This window comes from Lactuca virosa, chromosome 5, assembly GCF_052849685.1.
Source record: "Lactuca virosa cultivar CGN04683 chromosome 5, Lactuca_virosa_CGN04683_v6, whole genome shotgun sequence".
Taxonomy (NCBI): domain Eukaryota; kingdom Viridiplantae; phylum Streptophyta; class Magnoliopsida; order Asterales; family Asteraceae; genus Lactuca; species Lactuca virosa.
The window spans coordinates 166509822-166532954 of NC_136430.1; the positions used below are offsets into that span (position 1 = coordinate 166509822).

A 23133-nucleotide genomic window follows, 5' to 3' on the forward strand; every position below is an offset into this window, starting at 1 on the left:
AGTCTTCATCTCACCATCACAGACCTGCAACTTGAGAACCAGAAGGAACAATAGGGAAATCAATACCCATTACAAAATCGAATCTCAAGGAAATCAGCCCCTGTCACTATCACATAACTGCAACTTGAGACCTATTCATCAATTTTAAAGAAGAAAGAGAAATCAGATCTCCATCATGTCCCCGATATGTATTTAACTTCATAATCGATTTCTCTAATTTTAATGAAACAGAAACACAAGGATGGCTTGTTGTAGCAATCACTTACTCTGATAGTGAAGTAGAAATGAAATACCGAAAAGTTAGGGTTTCGATTCAAACTAGAAGCGATAATGATGTCGACACTAATGGAGTAGGTTTTGTTAGAACAAACAAGATTAAAGTTCAGATTTAAAAATATAGTGGTCTTTTTTTGAAAAAAAATCATACATGAGTTTTCTTTTCCAACTGCACACAGTATGTTAATGATGGATGGGTGTAGAGAGAGAGAGAGAGAGAGAGAGAGAGAGAGAGAGAGAGAGAGAGAGAGAGAGAGAGAGAGAGAGAGAGAGAGAGAGAGAGAGAGAGAGAGAGAGAGAGAGAGAGATTTTATTAGTTTTTTTAAATAGATTTAAATAAACAAACTTAAAAATATATTAAAAATGTATATAAGTCTTGAGTGATGAATTATTTGTTAAATTTTTTGAAACTATAAGGACTATCTACGAAGTTTCTTAAACTTAAAGGCTATATCTCATATTTCTAAAAACTACATGGACTATTTATGAAGTTTTGTCTTGAATATATTTCATTTTTCTTCCAAAGAAACACATTTAATAATTTGAAATTGGAATTGATTTGACAAATAATAGTCAAATATCATTAAAGAGGGAAAGGTTTCGTAGGTAAATGAAGGTTTCATATTTATATATTTGGATGGTGAAAGGTGTTTAATAGCGAAATACGCATATGCAGTTTGAGTGATTGACTCGTGTAGAGAGAGACAAGGAACACGAACAGCCCAATTCAACAGATCTTCCCCACCTTGAAAACAAGTCATCAATCAGTAAGTAAGTTACAGAGTTCCTCTTTTAGATCTTCAATCACACTTGTTTCAAAAGAACAAATTAAAGCTTCTTGTTTTATTCTCCACTGTTTCCTTCAACCCTTTTGTTTTTGTTCATGTTTGACCGATATAAGTTTGAGGGCTTTATTGGTTATGATTGCTGCCCCTGCTTTGTTGGGCAAAAAAGGGAAAAAGCTAGGGTTCTTCTAATCAACCACTGCATCTTTACCAAAACCCCAATTATTTTTCTTCATTTATTGCTGCTGGAAGCCTGAAATCCAGTCTGTCTTTCACCAAATCATTGGATTTTCACCAAATCATTGGATTTGATTCGTTTTGTTTTTCAGGGTGTGTTTGAAAGGAAACTAGCTCGGAATGTCATGAGAAATGAGGGTTAGGGTTTTTAAAGTTTGGGATAGATGGGGTGTGTGCTTGGAAGAGAGATTGCGTCTTCTGGACCACCAAGTTCTGAAATCGTAGTAGAGAAGAGGCGAGAGAAAGATAGGGATTCAAATGGTCAGTCCGGAAGGAGAGAGAGAGCTTCTGCTGCAAATCCCGACACCAGCAACAATGGCGGAGGTGGTGGTGGTGGAGAGCCACAAAATGGGGTTTCTCAAAAGGTGGAAAAAGAGGCGAATGTGAGGCCGAGAGGAGAGAGAAGACGCTCAAAGCCTAATCCTAGACTGAGTAATCCACCCAAGAACATCCATGGCGAACAGGTGGCTGCTGGGTGGCCTGCTTGGTTGTCTGCTGTTGCCGGAGAAGCCATTAATGGTTGGATTCCTAGAAGGGCTGATACTTTTGAGAAAATTGACAAGGTAAGTAGCTATTAATTTTCAATTTCGTTTATCACAATTTCTTGATATTACAAATTCTCTAAAACTTGATATGAAAATCTGATAGATTGGGCAAGGCACATACAGCAACGTGTACAAAGCTAAAGATACAATGACAGGAAAAATAGTTGCATTAAAGAAAGTTCGATTTGACAATTTGGAGCCTGAAAGTGTGAAGTTTATGGCTAGAGAGATTTTGATATTAAGGCGTTTAGATCATCCAAATGTTGTGAAATTGGAAGGATTGGTGACATCAAGAATGTCTTGTAGTTTGTATCTTGTTTTTGAGTACATGGAGCATGATTTAGCTGGACTTGCTGCTAGCCCTACAATCAAATTCACAGAACCCCAGGTTTAGATTTTTATGAAACTTGGTTACTACAAATTATCATATCATTGGGTTTGGGGTATTTAATTTTGTTTGTGAATGTTTTTTTTAGGTGAAATGCTACATGCATCAACTGTTATCTGGGCTTGAACATTGTCATAATCGACATGTGTTACATCGTGATATTAAGGGGTCGAATCTTCTTCTTGATAATGGAGGAAGTTTAAAGATTGCTGATTTTGGTCTTGCATCCTTTTTTGATCCTAATCACAAACAACCAATGACTAGTAGAGTTGTTACATTATGGTATAGGCCACCTGAGCTTCTTTTAGGGGCAACTGATTATGGTGTAGGAGTGGACTTATGGAGTGCAGGGTGCATTTTAGCAGAGTTATTGGCCGGAAAGCCTATCATGCCTGGTCGTACAGAGGTAACTAAATTTATATTCCATCATCATGTTTCAAGAAAATTGCATTTATGGTCCCTGAGTATAGCTGGTTTTTGCAATTTTGGTCCCAAAAAAAAGTTTATTTTTGTCCTTATCTTGTAATGTTTTTGGTCTATATTCCAAGTAAAATGACTATTTTTATTTTGTGAGTATATTTGTTTTTTGCAATTTTGGTTCCAAAAAAGTGTTTTCTTGCCTTTTTGGTTCTTATTTGTGGTTCTTGTAATGTTTTTGCATTTTTTGTCTTTATTTGAGGTTCTCGTGATGTTTTTGCTGTTTTTGTCTCTATTTAAGGTTCTTGAAGTGTTTTTGCAGTTTTTGTCTATTTAAGATTCTTGTAGTGTTTTTGCAGTTTTGGTCTTTTTCTGAAGTTCCTGATATGTTTTTGGTCTCTGTTCTAAGTAAAAAGATTATTTTTGGTCCTTGAGTATTGCTGATTTTTGCAATTTTGGTCCCAAATGTGGAGTCATTTTACTTTGAACAGGGAACAAAAATGTTACAAAAACCTCAAATAAGGGACCAAAATTGCAACTGCACTTTTTGGGACTAATATTGAAAAAATTAGTTATACCCATGGACCAAAAATGAAATATACTCTTCTTATATTGGCTTTATATATAGAAGCATGTTCACTAAAGAACTAGTTTTCATGAGAGAACTACATAATTCAATCTTGACCCTTCGATGAAAACAATAAAAGGAATGGTTATATATATATATATATATATATATATATATATATATATATGTTATATGTGTGTATTTAACTTTATTGTATACATTATGTATATATATAAGTAGTGAAGTTTTTGGTTAACAAAATTATAAAATTAGACATAGTTAAAGCTTATTAAGATCAAAATAAGATTATAATATAAGTATACCTTCTAGTTAATTTTTGAAAATAATATAATAATTTTTTTTGTCATATTACTTGTTGCAGGTAGAGCAGCTTCACAAGATTTTCAAGTTATGTGGGTCCCCTTCTGATGAATATTGGAAAAGGTCAAAGTTGCCACATGCAACTATTTTTAAGCCCCAACAGTCATATAAAAGATGCATTGCTGAAACTTTTAAAAATTTCCCACCTTCATCACTCCCTTTGATTGATACCCTTATTGCAATTGATCCTGCTGAACGTCAAAATGCAACAGCTGCTTTGAGAAGTGAAGTCAGTATACATATTTACATTTTTTTTTTCCTCCTTTCTATTTAGTATAAATGATATTTTAAAAAAAAATATTTGATATAATGATGTCCCACTTGGGAAAATGGAAGAGAGTAATTGAGGACCATTTAAACTGTTTGACAATTGAGATATTTATATCTATCAGTTTTACCCTTATAAATTGTTCAAATATTTTTAGATTTTTTACATATCATCATCTAAATAAAAGAATGGAATTTTTGAAAAGCTAATGTTCTTGTATTTTTTTTACCCGTAATGGCAACATATTTACATTTTGCTACCAATATTATTTTCATACATTATATTGCTTTGCAGTTTTTTACAACAAAACCGTATGCCTGTGATCCTTCAAGCCTTCCAAAATATCCACCTAGCAAGGAGATGGATGCCAAATTACGTGATGAAGAAGCTAGAAGGTCAGTTTGCTTTTCCATTACGAATGCAAAATTAAAAAAAAATCTATTTACTTCGAAAAATACACCCAACTATATATATGAAATGAAAGTATGTGTTGTTATTCTTTATTTATTAAGTTAAATGTGAATTTATTGGTAGGTTGAGAGCTGTTGGTAAAACAAATGCGGATGGAGTGAAGAAGAGTCGCACTCGTGAAAGACCTGCAAGGGCTATGGCTGCTCCAGAAGCCAATGCTGAGCTCCAAGTAAACATTGATGTATGCCATTGCCAGATAACCTTCTTTTTTTAGATTAATTTTTAATATTAAAATATTAAACAATATTAATAATTTTCTATTGTTTAGAAGATAAACCCAATGAGAAAACAAAAGATACGAACGTAACATTTTAATCTTTGCATAAAAATATTGGTTAAAAAATTAAATGCTAGAATTAGCAATCTACTTTTGATGATTTGTTTATTGTAGCATCCTACTTTCATTTGTTGTATTAAACATTTTACTTTGAAAAATCCACTCAATTTACTTGTGGATTTTCCAAAGTATAATTCATAAATAAGAAATAATAAAGTATAAGTACAATGTTGTAACATAAAGAAATGAAAAATTTTCCGATCGAAATCCAACTTTTGATTTTATTTATTTATTATATTATATTTTTGCAGAGACGCCGATTGATCACACATGCAAATGCAAAGAGCAAAAGTGAAAAATTTCCGCCACCTCATCAAGACGGGACCCTCGGATATCCATTGGGTTCCTCACATCATATGGATCCAAGTTTTGACCCGCCCGATGTCCCATTTAGCTCAAATTTTTCATACGGAAAACCGCCAGTTCAGACGTGGTCTGGACCATTGGCTGAAGCGGGACCCACAGGAGGTCGTATTGGTACTGGTACAAGAAGAAAGAAACATAATCATAATCAAAATCAAAATCAAAATGATTCTTCATCAAAGAATAATAACTAAAACTAAGACTTGACTGGCCGGGAAACCCTTTTACATTTAGAATGAAGAGGTAAAGCTATTTTGTTTATTTCCTTTTCCTTTTCGTTTCTTGTTTTTATTTTTATTTTTTAATTTTTGTCTTATGGGATATGGTGAGAAAGGGTATTTTGGGTACTGTAAATGTTCTTGGTTTTTTTGTTCTTTTGGTGAAGGAGTTTTATAGGTTAGTGAATTTGAAATAAATATATTACTATTGAACAATACTTGATTATTCGACTATATATTAATTGCAATCTATTTTCATGTTTTTAATGTTTAAAGGGTGTGTTACAGTATTAATGATTTTTATTGCGTTAGCAGTTCTTATAATGTGGGTGTGCACATGTCAACATCACCTTGGTATGATTGTGAGATGTTGTAACATTCAGACTTTTTAAAGTAGGTGTAAAAGTATTTGGGAGATTTCGTTAGTCGTTTAAAACTATTTGTTAAGTTAAAATTTTAGGTTAGTTTGTTAAGTTAGCAGGATAAATTTATAGATTTGGACATTAGGAACTGACTTTGTGAAGTCTGAAAGTGTAAGGACTAGATTGCACTTGAAGAAAACTTAAGAGATCTAATTAGAAACTTTAAAAAGAGTATTTTGTAGGAACGTAATAGGTTTCTCTTGTATGTTTCTTTGTTTGTGTGTGTGCGCGCGCAACAGTACACAATGTTTTAAAAATGGGTTTGAACCTGCTCACCGAACCGGCTGGACAGGAAACCGGGGACAAGAGAGGTGCAATCATAATCGATTTCTAGACTGGATCGAAACGAACGGTTTCTTTAAAAACTGGGTTGAACTGGTTGTATCACACCGGTAAAAAATATGTTTTAAAACGGTTTATTGAATTTGTATAGTTGGATTTTATTTAGTCCGTTAAAAAACAACTCATTTTCAAACAAGATTGAACATTTTCGGAGTGTACATAAAGTCACAAATCGAAAGCCAACGTTTACCACACTACCACTGCCAGATGTAGAAAAATTCTTGGTTCAATCGGCGGTCAAATCAGTTGAGACGGAAACCGGATACCAAACCAATTCAACTAAAAAAACCAGTTTTAAAACATTGGTTATACATTTCTTTCTTGTTAGCGGGGTCCAATATGTCGAACAATGCCTATTGGCAACTCCGTGTTGACCTAAGGTCGAAGGGAATGTTATGATGAATTAAAATGACATTTTCTAAAAATTAGGTCAAAATCTCTCTCTCTCTCTCTCTCTCTAGAGAGAGAGAGAGAGAGATCCAGACAATAGGGATAGTTTTTAGGTTGTCGTTCGAGAAATCTAGGCAACGTGTTGGGGGTGACCTCTTTCATGGGCCGTGGGGCATGGCATGGCATGACGGACTTTGTTGGTGCTCGATGAAGATTGAAGCCTCATGAAGTTTTATACAAAACAACTCTTCTAGCAATGGGCTACACCCTTATTTATACACAAAGAAGACTCTTTGAGAGTCTTACAACATGACAATTATAGCTATATGACACATATGATTTTACTAGACACTATTGCTAGTTTACATAATAATTACACACTTGTTATATAAGACTTTTTATTATTACAAATGACAAAACTCCATGATTACAACCAATAATATGTATTTTATAATTGTCTTCAAACATCATTGCTTACGACTGTTTGTTTGTTGTTACTCTCTCTCTCTCTCTCTCTCTCTCTCTCTCTCTCTCTCTCTCTCATAAAAGCAATACCCTAAAACCACTCTCTAGTCACCCGGTGAAGGTTTACAAAGTTTCTTTTTCTTCTTGTCACCCTTACACCACTGAAGTGCCAAAAATAAAGTTAACCGAACACGACACCTTCCCGATGTACTTATTATTGGGGTTACCTTTCTCCCTATAAATAAGTGTGTTCGTAAGGATTGTAATCACCATATTTTCAAATCAATATATTTGGTGAGTTTTATTCCTTTTCATTTGTTAGTTCTCTTGAATGAACGACATTTGTTATGCGTAATTGTACTTTCATGTCTTACTTATCAACTACGTCTTCTTTTGCTTAGTTAACGTCGATTACCTACTACTTGTGAGTGGAAAGATGCTGTATTTTTCCAATATTCATCAGTGTTAGGTTAAAAGGAAGTAAGATGATGGATTGTAAGAGGAAATTCTAGATCATCAATATTCATCAGTGTTAGGTTAAAAGTAATACTTAGGAGTAAATTCTAGATCAACACGAGTCCAAATCCGTTCTTTTTAATTTTTTTTATTGAAATACCAAAATATAATACTTATATTTATTGAAACAAATGAAATAGGTTAATTATAATCATAAATTTAAGAATTATTTCAATTTTTATTATTGACATTTCCTTTCAACTATAAATGGGGGTAAGAGATTATAATTCTTTCATACTTAATTTCTTTTCACAAATTGTATCACTTCCAGAAAACAATGTATAATAAGTGTGCAAGAGTGATGCTGTTCTAAAAAAAAAAGTGTGCAAGAGTGAGTTTGAAAAGTCAAATACGTGACATGTAGACAAGAATACTAACTAACGATTGCATGCGAATGTACAACTTTTCAAAGATAACTAATTCTATACACTTTCCAGGAATAATAGATCTAAAATCATCACAACTCTATGCAGCTTGCATCTTTAGGTTCTTACCGGGTACAAATACAACACTGTCTCTCCCATTTCCACCCAAATCATCGGAATCCAATTCCAATTCCAATTCCTTAATCCTCCTAACAAATGCTGAAAACGAAGGAAAGTTTTCTGGCGAAAAGAACTGAGCCCCCATTCTCTGATAAACAAACACCTCAATTCCATTCCCACCCACCAAATTCTTCCTAATCTGTTCAAAACTCTCACTGCTTCCTGCAATCTCCAAATTCTGACCACAAACCTCAACTCCATTCCTTCTGCAACCATCTCTTATCTCTTCAAGAAGCATCTCAGGACTCGAACACAACTCATTTGGCTCTTGTTCATCCAAAAGATCCATTCCTGGCAATATCATTCTACATGAGTTCTTATGAAATACTTTTATAATTTCTTCGTATCTGTTCACAGTGTTACAAAACCCTGCTGCCACCTCAGCTGGATGGGACCGGGTTCTGTACCATGAGTAGATAAGAGGAAGCTTTCCCGACAGTATGACTGGAGTGTCGCTAAAAGATGAGGCAGCCATTGATAGGATCTTGTCAGCGTGAGATACAAGTTGGGTTGAATACCATGACAGAAAGAAATCCCCATAAGGAGTCTGCCATGATCCTTCTTCTTTGAAGAAGGTGTTGATAATTGGGTGTTGGTTGTAACTTGGGGCGTCGTGTGGACCAGAAAGTCCCCAATTGGGGTTTCCATGATTTTCGGAATGTTTCTTGAGATTGTTCATCATGTTTTGATCGTAACATTGAAACTCCCCTGCTCCTAAACCAATTTTATTCTTGTTTTGATCTTGTTGAGATGGGTATCGAAGCTCACCATCTGGGCCCATGCCAATTGTTATACCCTGTAAAAATTCATCGATCAGTAACAATGGCATTGACAGAAAGAATATACTCATTCATCGATCTTGATTTTGAGGTTAAGAAACGGGAGCTTGTTGAACTACTTACTGTGATTGTGAAACCCATGAATGGAGAGAAGGACGTCTTGAAGCTCTCCACGAATCCTTGATAGACATTCATGGCGGTTTTGCCATGAAAAACAGGAAGATCGTCAACACCAAAAGACAAACAGTCTTTATAACGCTTCCCTGAGCGATCAGCAAAGAAGATATCCGGTTCAGATTCCCCAATTTCAGAAACCCATTTAGGGAGGTGGATGTTTTCTTGTTTACAGCCATGGAAGCAGAGGGTAACATGAAGCTTAAGACCCGCTTTTTGAATCATGTCTACAAGAGTAAGGTAGCCTGACCATTGGTATTTTCCCATTGCTTCTTTCTCTGCAACTCCCCACCAAATTGGGAGCTCTACACCTTCGACTCCTAATAACTTTAAAGCCCTAAGTCCTGCTGATATTGCTCTTGAATGGTTTATTGAGTGGCAATCGGAAACTGAATTCATCGGTAATCCAACGTATAACTTCACGCCATCTTTCTGCTTATTCAACAAGTATCCATGGATCAAAAATGGCTCATAAAACAAATCTAATTATAAGTTTTGATTAACTGAGTGAAGCAAGAACTAGAAGGATTTCATTTCGAAATACCTAAGTAAAAGGTAACAAACAATCTCCGATCAATCAAAACTAATTTGAAAACAATTAAAAATTAAGAACTTACAGGTTTCGATATGGCGTTATCCTCGGAAGCATTGATGGATGCTGCATGTTGAGAATGAGAAATAGAAATAGATCGAGTTGCAACCCTAAGAGACACATTAGGGCATTTGGTTATTTGACAAAAACCAATCCGCGACTTCGTAGAAGATGAACAAATGATCATCGGAATGCTGTTATTGTTGTTATTATTGCCTAATTGAGAAAACTTGACCGGAGAAGCTCCGATCAACGACATTTCCATGTTGGTTTTGAAAGTATTTGGCGTAGTGGATAAAATTTGAAAGAGATAGAAAGTTTTGGATAAAGGAAATTGAGGGTTTAAGATGATTTAAATTGGGGGAGAAGGAAGATGGATGATATATAGGCCAAACAGAGGAGGAAAGTACAGTCAGTGTGCCACGTGTCGTGCTCTTATAGAAGAAAAAGTTTAGGCCGCATACTCGTTCACGTTGTTTAACACTTGTTTCGAAAATATGCATGCATAGTTGTGTAATTTGTGGATAATATTAATGTAGGGTCGATATAATTTTTTAAAATTCTTTTATCGTATGTTATCTATACTTGTGATTAAGATGTTTACTTCTTTAACTTTTAATAATTTAATATTATGAAAGTCTTTTTTCTTTTTTAAAAATCCATTATTTTGTTTAACTATTTGTATTTTTACTAAATGCTATTCAAATATACTAAACTTAAGTACCTTTTTAACATTAAAAGTTTTGGTTGTATGCAGAAATTTATGTGTTCTTTTATTTTGATGCAGTTGCTTTTGTAAATTACGATTTATAATGTTATAGTGGTTATTATATAGGGAAATTGAGAAATCTAACTTTTTTTTTTGTTAATTTTTAAAAATATATATATATTTTTTTTCAAAATGACCACTTGGTCCGGAATGGAACATTCCAAACCCGATTTAATATTCGTTAACGGGTCAATAATTCCAACCCGGTAATTTGGTTATCCTATAAATACTCTTTAACCTATTTCGGACTAGATTTCGCCATTCTTTTGTTTTGGATTACTATACATCATATTCTGGACACCACTAAAATTGAAATGTTTTCTGATAGCAGTAAAAAAATGCAATTTTTATATGTAAGTTCATATTTGTTTCTAATTATATGCATTTATTTGAGATTATACGTCAAAACATGTTTAGTTTATGCAATTATATAGATATTATAGGATTATCTGTGAATTTTATTCGTGTGTTAAGGCAATTATAGGATTACATGTACTTATACATTTATACTACATCATAAATTGTTATAAAAAATCCTAATTTTCGCTAGTCCGGAACATGTACGGAATACTTAGAACGCTCCGGAATAAGGAACCGGTTCCAGAATTTTTGTACGGAATTTATGGTCCGGACTAGCGTTCCAGTTTTTTGTTCGGAACATACATACAAAAATCCATAATTAATTATTCTTTTGATTGTAGCACGATAGAACATACGAAGCGGTTGTTACTACAACATGCATGCCTAAACTTGGGCGCAAAATCATGGTGCGTTTACAAAACCGACCAGTTTGTGGGGTCATGTTTAGGCAATCATGTTTTGGTGATTACGTGAACATGCCGATGGGTGTCGAATGTCACCCTTTACTATGTTACTATCTTATGTGCAATGAATTTACTACTTTTGATCAAGTTGACCTACAAGAACTTTTATTTCCGGTTGGCGACTATCGGGTTTGCTTTGACAGGAAAGCATTATGTTTGGTCACCGACTAACGTTTCGAGGATTATTTCCATCTCAGTTCTGGTTTTGCAGAATTCAGAGAACATGTGTTTCCATTTGTGCCGCTTTCATGTTCGGTGAGTGTGGCTGACCTTACACACGTGTTCAATAACTTACTTCATCAATTAAGTAATGAAGATGTGGTGAGAGTCTCCCTGCTGTATATGTTAGAGCAAGGATTTTTGGGGGAATACCCTCGACATCCAGTTACTAATGAGCGTATGACACTCTTCTCTAATTTAGACGAGTTTAACAGGTATACAATTTTTTACTCACATTATATCAAAATGATACATATACTTATTAAGTGTAATTTTTTTTTGACATAGGTACACATGGGGCAGATTGATATGGGATCCCACTTACAAACATCTGTGTATTGTGTTTGATAAGATTGAGGACCATTTGAACCCCAAATCCCCAAGAGTCGGCAGTAGACACACATATACGCTGCAAGGATTTGTCTATGCATTTAAGGACACACATATACGCTGCAAGGATTTGTCTATGCATTTAAGGACACACATAGACGCTGCAAGGATTTGTCTATGCATTTAAGGTATGTACATGTGACAACCCGAAACTTTTATCTTGTACACTTAGCCAATTCTATCAATGCTAAACTCGTTCAGCTATCTTTTAGCATTGTTTTGAGCCTGTTTGGATGATCTAAAGCCTTGTTCAACCAAAGTTTAAATTAGGGATGGGTTGGTTTAAGATTTAGGGTTGCAAATAGGCCAAACACTCCATCAAAAGGAGTGTGTGGCCACACACATGAGTGTGTGGCCGCACACCCGAGTGTATGGCCGCACACATGAGTGTGTGGCCGCACACCCGAGTGTATGGCCGCACACATGAGTGTGTGGCCGCACACCTGAGTGTATGGCCGCACACACGAGTGTGTGGCCGCACACCCATCCTCCAGCTGCACACTCATCCCTATTTATATAGGGTGACCCCTTCACTCATTCCTTTCATTTGGCTGCACTCTACTTTCTCTCTCTAACTTTCTCTCTCTAAGAACTTCATCCAAGAACGCTCTCAAGGCCTAAAAAATGTGAGTTTTCCATCACCTAGCTTATCATACATGAATGACCCATTGATCTAAGCCCTTAACCATCAAAATTCATCATGTTCTTCATCACATGAAGGTGTACGGCCGCACACCTTCATAAGGTGGCCGTACACACCTTAAAGCTCTCCAAAGTGAAGAGTTTGGCCTTCATTCACTAGTAGGACTTGGTATTAGCACAAGAACACCTCAAAATCAACATTTCGGGCACAAATGAGGAGTGTACGGCCGCACACACCCTCTGTACGGCCGCACACTCCTGTGTGCGACCGCACACACATGCTGACCGCACACCCTGGCCGCACACACACCCTTTTGGCCGTACACCTCCCTTGTTTGATCATATAGGGTCCCGACAAGCATTTCCAAGTCTTTACGGTGGTTTCCCGTCATGTTTGGCCATGAAACACCCTAATTCTAACACACATATGTGTTATCACATGTTAATAGGATCCACTTGGGTACGAAACATCGGTTGACACTTAGCATTCGTAACCGATCATACACCCAGATCCTACGTCAAACGGTGAGTTCATACCCCTACATTTTCTGTGTTTTTAATGTTTTCAGGGGGGGAATACAAGCCAAACTCAAAGTATTTTATTATGTTTTAAACTTATTAATGCAGTCCAACGATTTCCACGTTTAATAACATATTCGAATATTTTATCTCTTTTTGTAAATTGTTGAGCATAAGGGGAACTTCTATTTTGGAAATCTAACTTCATAACTTTCAGAAAGGTTTTTACAAAGCATTTTTCATATCAACTCTAATAAACTATAATGGGTATAGTTTGGGATAACCCTCTAGGCAGTCTCTACCTAATCAGATTTCATAAATAAATATATATAAACTATGGCAGATTTAGTTTATGTTATATGTTTTCTCAGAAGTATAAAGTACATTTATTCAAGGATAATTACTGTTTTATACTGATTTCTCGCTAGTAAACTAGATTATACAGAATTGTGAGGCGCTACTTCAATACTGTACCCTTAGGTGTATAGTGATAAATCCTTTTAGTATAACCAGAGTCTCCTGGAGGGAGAGCGTGAGATTTGTGAATAGATTTATTCGGGACTGACAATCCCACACCAGAACTGCTAGCTACAGTTAGGCGGGCACGCCTGTGGTGAACAAATGTCATTTAGCTTAACGCCTGAAGAACGTTATAAAGGTCTCTCGGTCATATCAAGTATGGTTATACGACTCGCAAATAAGTATAAACTAACCTCGTTTACGGACTCTACTCTTCACTTGCTTTATTTTGATTAATAAAACTACTTTCATGTATATACCGATAATAATCATGGGTTTTCAAAACTTACATCTCTACCTCTAGTACGGACAACCTGTTTTTAGGGAAAATATAGGATTTTCCCAAGATAACACCGGCATTTCTAAAACTGATGGTTTATTTTCTACTAATGGACACTCTTTCAAAACCGCTTTTCATAAGAAAATATAGGATTTTCTTGAGGAACACTTTTCAAAAGGATTCAAATAACATTTTCCACAAAAACCAAAATGCTTATGAACTCACCAGCTTTATGCTGATACTCTTTCAAAACTGCTTGTATTCTTAGGGAATTAGTAAACAGGTACTTCCAGGAGCTCGGAGAAGTCGAAGTGTTAGAGTCTCCATGAAAAGCTTCAATGTCCTAATCGGCATAGGACGAATGAGTCTCCCATCGTGCCGATGACCTTTGCTTCGAGAAAGCGATTCGTCTCAATCTTCCTTCTGACAGGAGTCCTCACTGGTTTCAGTGATAAGTCTGTTCGAACCCTAGTATTATTTCATGCGTCGAAGCCTAAGAGCATCTACGGAAAGAATGCTACGCATTTCTGGCTCATGTTGCCAATGAGACGCAAGAAGTTAAAGACCTCGAGAGCATCTTCGAAGTCTGCAACTTTCCCACTATCTTCCCCAAAGGCATTCCAGGGATTTCTTCCGAGTGCCAAGTTGAATCCCGTATTGACTTGATCCTCGGAACTACCTTTATAGCCAAATCCCAAGAGCCGACGAAAATATGAGAGTTACTCAGCCAGCCCAAGGAGCTGAGCAACCAGGAGTTCGTAAACTTATTTTATGTGAACTTTGTGTGCTCAAATCTGTTCTATCCTTGCTAAGACCATATCATGGGGATGTGGGCCGAGTCAATGAGAGTCAGATAACAAAACGGGAAATCTCAATGCATAGATAAACATTTAGGATACATCCAGGGGCAACCATTGTTGCTCACAAATTTCTTTTCTTGACATGTAGCAGATCATGCCTCCGAAGGAACGTACCCAACCCACCAATGACACCAGTCCTTCAGGTGGACTCAGCTACGTTCCAAGCTACTGTCACGGCAGCCGTAGCAGCCGCCCTAGCTGTTCTTAACGCTAACAACCCAAGTGGGAATGGGAACAGTTTCCACATCTCGAACTGTAGCAACACCTCAGGAAACCAACAAGGGCTTTTCCAAGAGGACACTCCGACTCCCAAACCTAAGAGCGCCAAACGAAAATTCTGGAACAAGAGGGAGCGCAAGTTGTGTCAGAAACTTGCCAAGAGACAACAACTCGTGATAGCTCCTACAGCCACAACATCCGCCAAACCAGTGCCAACGCCAGTGCGGCGATATGCTGGAAAACTTCCAAATTGCGAGGAATGCAACTTCCACCACGTAGGAGAATGCCACAAACTTCGATGTAAGAACTGTAACAGGAAAGGACACGCCGCTCGTTACTACAGAGCACTAGCACCGTCAAACGCCTCGATTTCTGGTGAAAAGATGGGTCAGGTTTGCTACAAGTGTGGCGAACCCGGACATTTCAAAAGAGATTGTCCAGGGGCCGAGGATGGCCAGGAAGCTCGCTTCGTAAAGACCCCGACTGAGCACATCACTTCCATTACCGACGCGAGCATAATTCAAGTGTGCGGTACATGTGGCGAAATGGGACACTTCACAACAGACTGCCCAACAGAAAGGAACAATGAGGAAACCGGAGGAGTCTGACCTCAGTGAAGGAGGAAGCATCGAAGGAACTTGCCTTGTTTTGGTACGTTTTCAAAAACCTCAATGACTAACTCATAATCGTGATTTCTTTCTCGTCCAAATTTAATCACGACGTATTCTTAAAAGTTGATGCCCTAAGGGGTAAAAAAAAATTTATGGTAGCCTAGTGTATACATTAGAGTCAGTTGTGTTTATACATGACTTGTATGCGCCAAGCAATCATAGGAAAGTCTAGTGAGAATCATTCCATCGAGAGTTCATGGTTTCAAAACATCGGGACCCTCGCACTAGTAGTAGTACCTACCGAGTCCAATATCAAACGCAGAAAACACCAGAGACGTTCATCTAGGGATACCAATGTGCTAGCAAAACGATCCTCCCGGACTAACTTAACGCGCGATTCTACGACACCATCCTGTCTAGTTTCGACCGAGTCTATGTTATACCAAACCCTTTTGTCTTAAATCGTTCGAATCGCGAAACTTCCGTCCCTCGTGATGACAAACTAGATGCGAACTTCGAAAAATTCATGTCTCTTTGAAACCCGAAAGTATTCATACGAAGAGTATCATCCACAAAGAGAAGGACAAAGTAAGGGAACCATCCGGACCAATGAAGATGCGTCGTGGGACACACATCTACTCTTAAATGAACTTTCTTGTAACAACGGCGACCTTTCCAGTAGCAAGGCTGCGCTGCTCGAAGCCCTCTACAGCCATAAGTACAGACCCCATCTGTGCTGGGCTGAGGCGGGTGACACGCAAATAGTCAAAGAGTCAAGTCCCCGACAGCACTCGCGCGAGTCCTAAAACCATCCGTAGGACGACCGAAAAGATCGTACGAAAAGGGCTATGCCGATGAGAGACAAAAACCATTGGGGTTCCAGATTGGTGGATGTGTCTTTTGCAGGTCTCACCCCGGAAAAGGCTTGATACGCTTCGGAAGGCGTGAAAGCTAAAATCAGGATACGTTGGACTGTCCAGGATCCTTGCTAGGATCAGTCCCATAATGTACAAACTCCAGTTACCTCGAGCGCTTAGCAGCGTCCATCCCGTCTTTCTTGTGTCGAACCAAATAAGTGTCCGTCCGATGAGACACCTACGATTTCCCCTCGACAACCTCGAGTTAGACGAGAGTTCCATGAACCTTAAGTACCTCCATCTTTTCCAAGTCTATGAGTCATACCTCTATTCTTGAATTTCGGGACGAAATCCCCTCTAACGGGGGGATGATATGACAACCCGAAACTTTTATCTTGTACACTTAGCCAATTCTATCAATGCTAAACTCGTTCAGCTATCTTTTAGCATTGTTTTGAGCCAGTTTGGATGATCTAAAGCCTTGTTCAACCAAAGTTTAAATTAGGGATGGGTTGGTTTAAGATTTAGGGTTGTAAATAGGCCAAACACTCCATCAAAAGGAGTGTGTGGCCACACACATGAGTGTGTGGCCGCACACCCGAGTGTATGGCCGCACACATGAGTGTGTGGCCGCACACCCGAGTGTATGGCCGCACACATGAGTGTGTGGCCGCACACCCGAGTGTATGGCCGCACACACGAGTGTGTGGTCGCACACCCATCCTCCAGCTGCACACTCATCCCTATTTATATAGGGTGACCCCTTCACTCATTCCTTTCATTTGGCTGCACTCTACTTTCTCTCTCTAAGAACTTCATCCAAGAACGCTCTCAAGGCCTAAAAAACGTGAGTTTTCCATCACCTAGCTTATCATACATGAAGGACCCATTGATCTAAGCCCTTAACCATCAAAGTTCATCATGTTCTTCATCACATGAAGGGGTACGGCCGCACACCTTCATAAGGTTGCCGTGCATACCTTAAAGCTCTCCAAAGTGAAGAGTTTGGCCTTCATTCACTAGTAGGACTTGGTATTAGCACAAGAACACCTCAAAATCAACATTTCGGGCACAAATGAGGAGTGTACGGCCGCACACTCTTGTGTACGGCCGCACACACCCTCTGTACGGCCGCACACTCCTGTGTGCGACCGCACACACATGCTGACCGCACACCCTGGCCGCACACACACCCTTTTGGCCGTACACCTCCCTTGTTTGATCATATAGGGTCCCGACAAGCATTTCCAAGTCTTTACGGTGGTTTCCCGTCATGTTTGGCCATGAAACACCCTAATTCTAACACACATATGTGTTATCACATGTTAATAGGATCCACTTGCGTACGAAACATCGGTTGACACTCAGCATTCGTAACCGATCATACACCCAGATCCTACGTCAAACGGTGAGTTCATACCCTTACATTTTCCGTGTTTTTAATGTTTTCAGGGGGGGGGATACAAGCCAAACTCAAAGTATTTTATTAAGTTTTAAACTTATTAATGCAGTCCAACGATTTCCACGTTTAATAACATATTCGAATATTTTATCTCTTTTTGTAAATTGTTGAGCATAAGGGGAACTTCTATTTTGGAAATCTAACTTCATAACTTTCAGAAAGGTTTTTACAAAGCATTTTTCATATCAACTCTAATAAACTATAATGGGTATAGTTTGGGATAACCCTCTAGGCAGTCTCTACCTAATCAGATTTCATAAATAAATATATATAAACTATGGCAGATTTAGTTTATGTTATATGTTTTCTCAGAAGTATAAAGTACATTTATTCAAGGATAATTATTGTTTTATACTGATTTCTCGCTAGTAAACTAGATTATACAGAATTGTGAGGCGCTACTTCAATACTGTACCCTTAGGTGTATAGTGATAAATCCTTTTAGTATAACCAGAGTCTCCTGGAGGGAGAGCATGAGATTTGTGAATAGATCTATTCGGGACTGACAATCCCACACCAGAACTGCTAGCTACAGTTAGGCGGGCACGCCTGTGGTGAACAAATGTCATTTAGCTTAACGCCTGAAGAACGTTATAAAGGTCTCTCGGTCATATCAAGTTTTAATGAAAAACTCTTCAAGTTCCATAACTTGAGGACAAGTTATGGAAGACTTTAAAGCATTAAACAAATGAGACTCTTCATTTTTATAACTTATGGAAATCTTATGAGTTTTAAAAAATCATAAATGTGACTTTTCATATAACTTGAGGACAAGTTACAAAAACACATATTATGAACAACATTTAGATCAATTTGGATCGAAAACAGATTATCACATAATTTTCTATTAATCTAAACTAACTCATAAGAACAAGATAATTCAAATAAAACAATTTTCATGAAATTAGCCTAACCATTAAACTAATACAAAACATGAATCTATTGACAATTATCTTTGAAATTGGATTAGCATGAACATTACCACATCAAAAATAGGTTTACAAGTTTAAACACAACTTAGGGTAATGTTCCTAGTCCAATTCCAGCCAAAAACCTCGAATATATGCTGTCAGGGGGTCCAACTCGTCGAGTGCATGAACCAACTCGACGAGTTGGATGAATTTGCACATGGACTCGTCGAGTCCCCTGTCCAGACAGCAAAAAAAATCAATTTTTCCAGCTTTTTTCAGCAAATTGCATCAAGTATAATTGAAAACAAGCATAGGCTCTGATACCACTGAAGGGTTTTGAGCATTCTAACACTCCTATGGTGTACAAGCAACCCTATAAACCTTGGATCTATGTTTTCTCTATTATACATGAAAATATTCAATATTCCAAGATTTCACCCTAACTAGCATAATAAGAAGTATATACATTACAAGAATCTAGTAGAATGACATACCTTTTGATGAAGCTTGAAGTATTGAACCTTTAAGAGCTTAGTGCCCCAAGTGTTGCACCTCAAATGGTTCACACAACACCAAGAACCCTTGGAATAACTTGAGAATAAGGATACTAGCACCAAAATCGGTTTTGCCGTCTTGTGTACACATACTACTGCCCATTTCATGAACTAGGGACCTCTTTATACAGTGTGGAGGATTAGGGTTACATTCATGTAAACCCTAATACCCATGACCTTTCGTTTCCATAGGATTCATGGGTTAAACACTCCATCGACTATCCATGAAAGCTTAGCCCAACCTAAATGAACTTGGCCCATCCTATATATGTATATGTATATATATATATATATATATATATATATATATATATATATATCAGTGTTGTAAAAATCCCGACTAGGTCCCGATTAATCTCCGATTAATCCTTAGGCGGTACCTGACCGATTAGAGGGCGCCTAGCGATTAATCCCTGCATGCACAATGAGTGAAACAGTAGAACCCGATGAAATTTCAACACTTTGAAGAAGTTATATCTCAATATAAACTATTTAAGGTATTATTAGTCTTTTATTAATCATATTAACCTATTTTGTTATGATATTAGTGGCATTTATGAACTTTTATATGGTATTAATCATATTTAATTTTTAAAAATTCAACAAATTAGCAATTAATGGTCTCCGATTAATCCCCCGATTAATCTCTACCTAACCGATTAATCCGTTAACCCCAGTCCACCGACTAGCTAACGTCAAGCGATTTTTACAACCTTGATATATATATATATATATATATATATATATATATATATATATATATATATATATATATATATATATATATATATATATATAAGAGTCCATACTTAATTACTAAATTAATTCTTGATCAATACTAATTAAATAATGTGATTTCATATTAATATATTAGAACTTATAATATATTAATATAAATCATAAGTTTCCTTTTTCTCATTTTGTCTATCCAATTGTTTCGATGCCATGCAACCCAAATGGACTATGCCAAACCGGGTCAAGTACATACCAATTATAGTTGTGGACTTAGACACTAATCCAACAATTGTTGTATAGCCATCATTGATTGTGACAACCCGAAACTTTAATCTTGTACAATTAATCAATTCAATCAATATTCAACTTGTTCTGTCGATTTCTAGTACTATTCAAGGGTTCGTTTAAGTGATTCTAAGCTTGAGCATGACCAAGGTTGAGTCTAGGAATGAGTCAGCAAGTCGTATACTGTCAAAACAAGGCCTTACACACCTTTGGAGGGAGTGTACGGCCGTACACATGGGTGTGCGGCCGCACACACACCTCCTGGCAGCACACTCACTTTTGACAGCGCTCACACTCCTATATAAAGGGTAGACCCCTTTCCTTTCATTCCTTTAACACCTTGGCAGCACACAACACCATTTCTCTCAAGCTTCTTCAACCACAAACCCTCCTAAGGCTTCAAAAACGTGAGTAATACATCCCTTAACTTGTTGTGCATGAAGAACCTCTTGATCTAGGCCTTGAATCATGAAAGTCCCGTCATGTTCTTCATCTCTTTGAAGGAGTGCGACCACACACTCATGTGTGCGGCAGCACACTCATGTGTGCGGCAGCACACTCCTGTGTGCGGCCACACACTCATGTGTGCGGCAGCACACTCCTGTGTGTGGTAGCACACTCCTGTGTACGGCCACACACTCCTGTGTGCGGCAGCACACTCCTGTGTGAGGTAGTACACTCCCTTGTGCAGCAGCACACACATTTGTGCGACCATACACACACACCATAGGACCACAAACCCATTTCTAAGACCCTAAACATGTACTACAACCAAGTATGGGCCTAGGACACTTCACGGATGCAAGTATGGACCTTGAAAACACCTCAAAGGCACCTTCCATCATGAGTGTATGGCCGCACACCCATTGGGCCGTACACACCTTTAAGGTGGCCATACACCTCCCTCATGCAATCCTTTGAGGTCCTAACACTTAGTGCAAGTAGTCCCAAGTTCCTAGAGTGGTTCTTCATCACATCTAGTGGTGAAATACCATCATTTGACTCCTTTCTGTGTCATTACTTGTTGATTAGGATCAAATCGTGTTCAAGGCTTCACTTGAACATCCCGCATTCCGTATCGATCCTTCATTCAAATCACCCGAGGTGAGTTCATACTCCTATATTTTCCGTGTTTTTAATGTTTTCAGGGGGGAATACAAGCCAAACTCAAACTATTATGTTAAGTTATAAACTTATTAATGTAGTCCAACGATTTCCACGTTTAATAACATATTCGGATATTTTATCTCTTTTTGTAATATGTTGAGCATAAGGGAAACTTCTATTTTGGCAATCCAACTTCACAGCTTTCAGAAAGGTTTTTACAAAGCATTTTCCATATCAACTCTAATAAACTATAATGGGTATAGTTTGGGATAACCCTCTAGGCAGTCTCTACTTAATCAGATTTCATAAATGAACATATATAAACTATGGCAGATTTAGTTTATGTTATTTATTTTCTCGAGAGTATAAAGTACTATTATTCAAGGATAATTATTGTTTTATACTGTTTCTCGCTAGTAAACTAGATTATACAGAATTGTGAGGCTCTACTTCAATACTGTGCACTTAGGTGTATAGTGATAAATCCTTTTAGTATAACCATAGTCTCCTGGAGGGAGAGCGTGAGATTTGTGAATAGATCTATTCGGGACTGACAATCCCACACCTGAACTGCTAGCTAGAGTTAGGCGGGCACGCCTGGGGTGAACAAATGTCATTTAGCTTAACGCCTGAAGAACGTTATAAAGGTCTCTCGGTCATATCAAGTATGGTTATACGACTCGTAAATAAGTATAAACTAACTTTGTTTACGGACTCTACCCTTCATTAGTTTTATTTTGAGTAATAAAACTACTTTTATATATATACTGATAGTATTCAGGGATTTCTAAACTGGCATCTCTACCTCTAGGACAGATAACATGTTTTCTAAAACTGATGGTTTATCATCTACTAATAGATACTCTTTCTAAACTACCTTTCATAAGAAAATATAGGATTTTCTTGAGGAACACTCTTCAAAGGAATCAAAGAACAATTTTTCTCTAAAACTAAATGCTTATGAACTCACCAGCTTTATGCTGATATTTTTCAAACTGCTTGTATTCTCAGGGCAACGATAGACAGGTACCTTCGCTCACTTTTGGAAAAGTCGGAGCAATAAGAGCCATGTTTTTTATATTATACACACTTTTGATGTATTTAAAACAAGTTTCAAACTGATGTAAACACTTTTCATATTTGTATTCAATGTTTGGTTGTGTTTACTATGCTTGCTATACAAATGTTGTGATACTACGCATGACGTCCTCCACCCCGGAACAATTCCGCCATTACGGTTTCGGGGTGTGACAGATTGGTATCAGAGCCCTTGTTTATAGCGAACTAAGTATACCGAACCTTACATGGTATACAACTATAAATATTAAGGGGCCTAAGCACTCTAAACTAAAAGTATACTTTCAGAAATACAAGTATTTTTATAAAAGTATATAAGTATACCCGAGTATCAGAATTCGTGTCATTAGTGGATCAACACAAAAAGTATTTGGATGTTGGGACACTACGGTCAAACCTGGGCAGTTATGTAATCATGTTTCGGGTGAATATAGCCTGATCAACTATATTCAGTCAAAACATGACCAACATGTGCTTGAGAGTGACGGTGGTGTTATAGCAGGCCTAAAACTTACCAAAAACTTTCATCATAAAATACTATAGGAGTATTTTGCTAGAGCCAAATTCAATGAATGGATTCATTCTTAGTGTTGCTACCTATCTATTTCGTAGCGATAAGCTTCTTGTATTAATAACCTTCATGTCCTTATCGCTTGGTAGAATGCTTTCATTATCAGGATGAGATATATCATGTTTCATATATCTTGAGGACTTACCATCCTCTTCTTCCTGATTGTTTCTAGAAGAAGATGCCTCCTCGACCAAGACCCAACAGAAGGGACGACACCCCGCCACCACCACCACCCCAGTTCGA

The 23133-nt window shown here is 37.4% G+C and overlaps 2 protein-coding genes and 1 long non-coding RNA gene across 4 annotated transcripts; 2 read left to right on the plus strand and 1 right to left on the minus strand.

Moving 5' to 3' along the window:
* Window positions 1–896: 896 nt before the first annotated feature.
* LOC145114426 (putative serine/threonine-protein kinase At1g54610) lies at window positions 897–5529 on the plus strand. Of its 2 annotated transcripts, none has more exons than XM_079050434.1 (8): window positions 897–1043; window positions 1391–1861; window positions 1947–2231; window positions 2320–2637; window positions 3599–3826; window positions 4160–4260; window positions 4400–4517; window positions 4925–5529. In XM_079050434.1, exons 2-8 carry the CDS (start codon window positions 1463–1465, stop codon window positions 5228–5230), a joined length of 1755 nt encoding a protein of 584 aa, XP_078906560.1. In that variant the 5' UTR covers window positions 897–1043; window positions 1391–1462; the 3' UTR covers window positions 5231–5529. The 2 variants fall into 2 exon arrangements, with proteins under 2 accessions (XP_078906560.1, XP_078906559.1); XM_079050433.1 differs by having other exon boundaries at window positions 906–1047.
* A 2221-nt stretch (window positions 5530–7750) lies between these two features.
* LOC145115823 (inactive beta-amylase 9-like) lies at window positions 7751–9845 on the minus strand. Its single transcript, XM_079052177.1, has 3 exons — window positions 9505–9845; window positions 8837–9319; window positions 7751–8730 (listed from the first exon to the last, which is right to left on the minus strand). The coding sequence occupies exons 1-3, from the start codon at window positions 9742–9744 to the stop codon at window positions 7855–7857; spliced, it is 1599 nt and encodes a 532-aa protein (XP_078908303.1). The 5' UTR covers window positions 9745–9845; the 3' UTR covers window positions 7751–7854.
* A 1355-nt stretch (window positions 9846–11200) lies between these two features.
* LOC145111436 (uncharacterized) lies at window positions 11201–22328 on the plus strand. Its single transcript, XR_013710263.1, has 3 exons — window positions 11201–11506; window positions 11580–11809; window positions 22254–22328. It is a non-coding gene; the product is annotated as an uncharacterized LOC145111436 (long non-coding RNA).
* Window positions 22329–23133: the final 805 nt, after the last annotated feature.

Excerpts from the sequence above, each read along its gene's own strand:
- LOC145114426 (XM_079050434.1), top strand. The coding sequence starts at position 1,463 with ATGGGGTGTGTGCTTGGAAGAGAGATTGCGTCTTCTGGACCACCAAGT. Across the intron at positions 2,232-2,319 it reads TCAAATTCACAGAACCCCAG|GTGAAATGCTACATGCATCA; the intron begins GTTTAGATTTTT and ends TGTTTTTTTTAG. Across the intron at positions 4,261-4,399 it reads CGTGATGAAGAAGCTAGAAG|GTTGAGAGCTGTTGGTAAAA; the intron begins GTCAGTTTGCTT and ends ATTTATTGGTAG.
- LOC145115823 (XM_079052177.1), bottom strand. The coding sequence starts at position 9,744 with ATGGAAATGTCGTTGATCGGAGCTTCTCCGGTCAAGTTTTCTCAATTA. Across the intron at positions 9,320-9,504 it reads ATAACGCCATATCGAAACCT|AAAGATGGCGTGAAGTTATA; the intron begins GTAAGTTCTTAA and ends TTGAATAAGCAG. Across the intron at positions 8,731-8,836 it reads TCATGGGTTTCACAATCACA|GGTATAACAATTGGCATGGG; the intron begins GTAAGTAGTTCA and ends GAATTTTTACAG.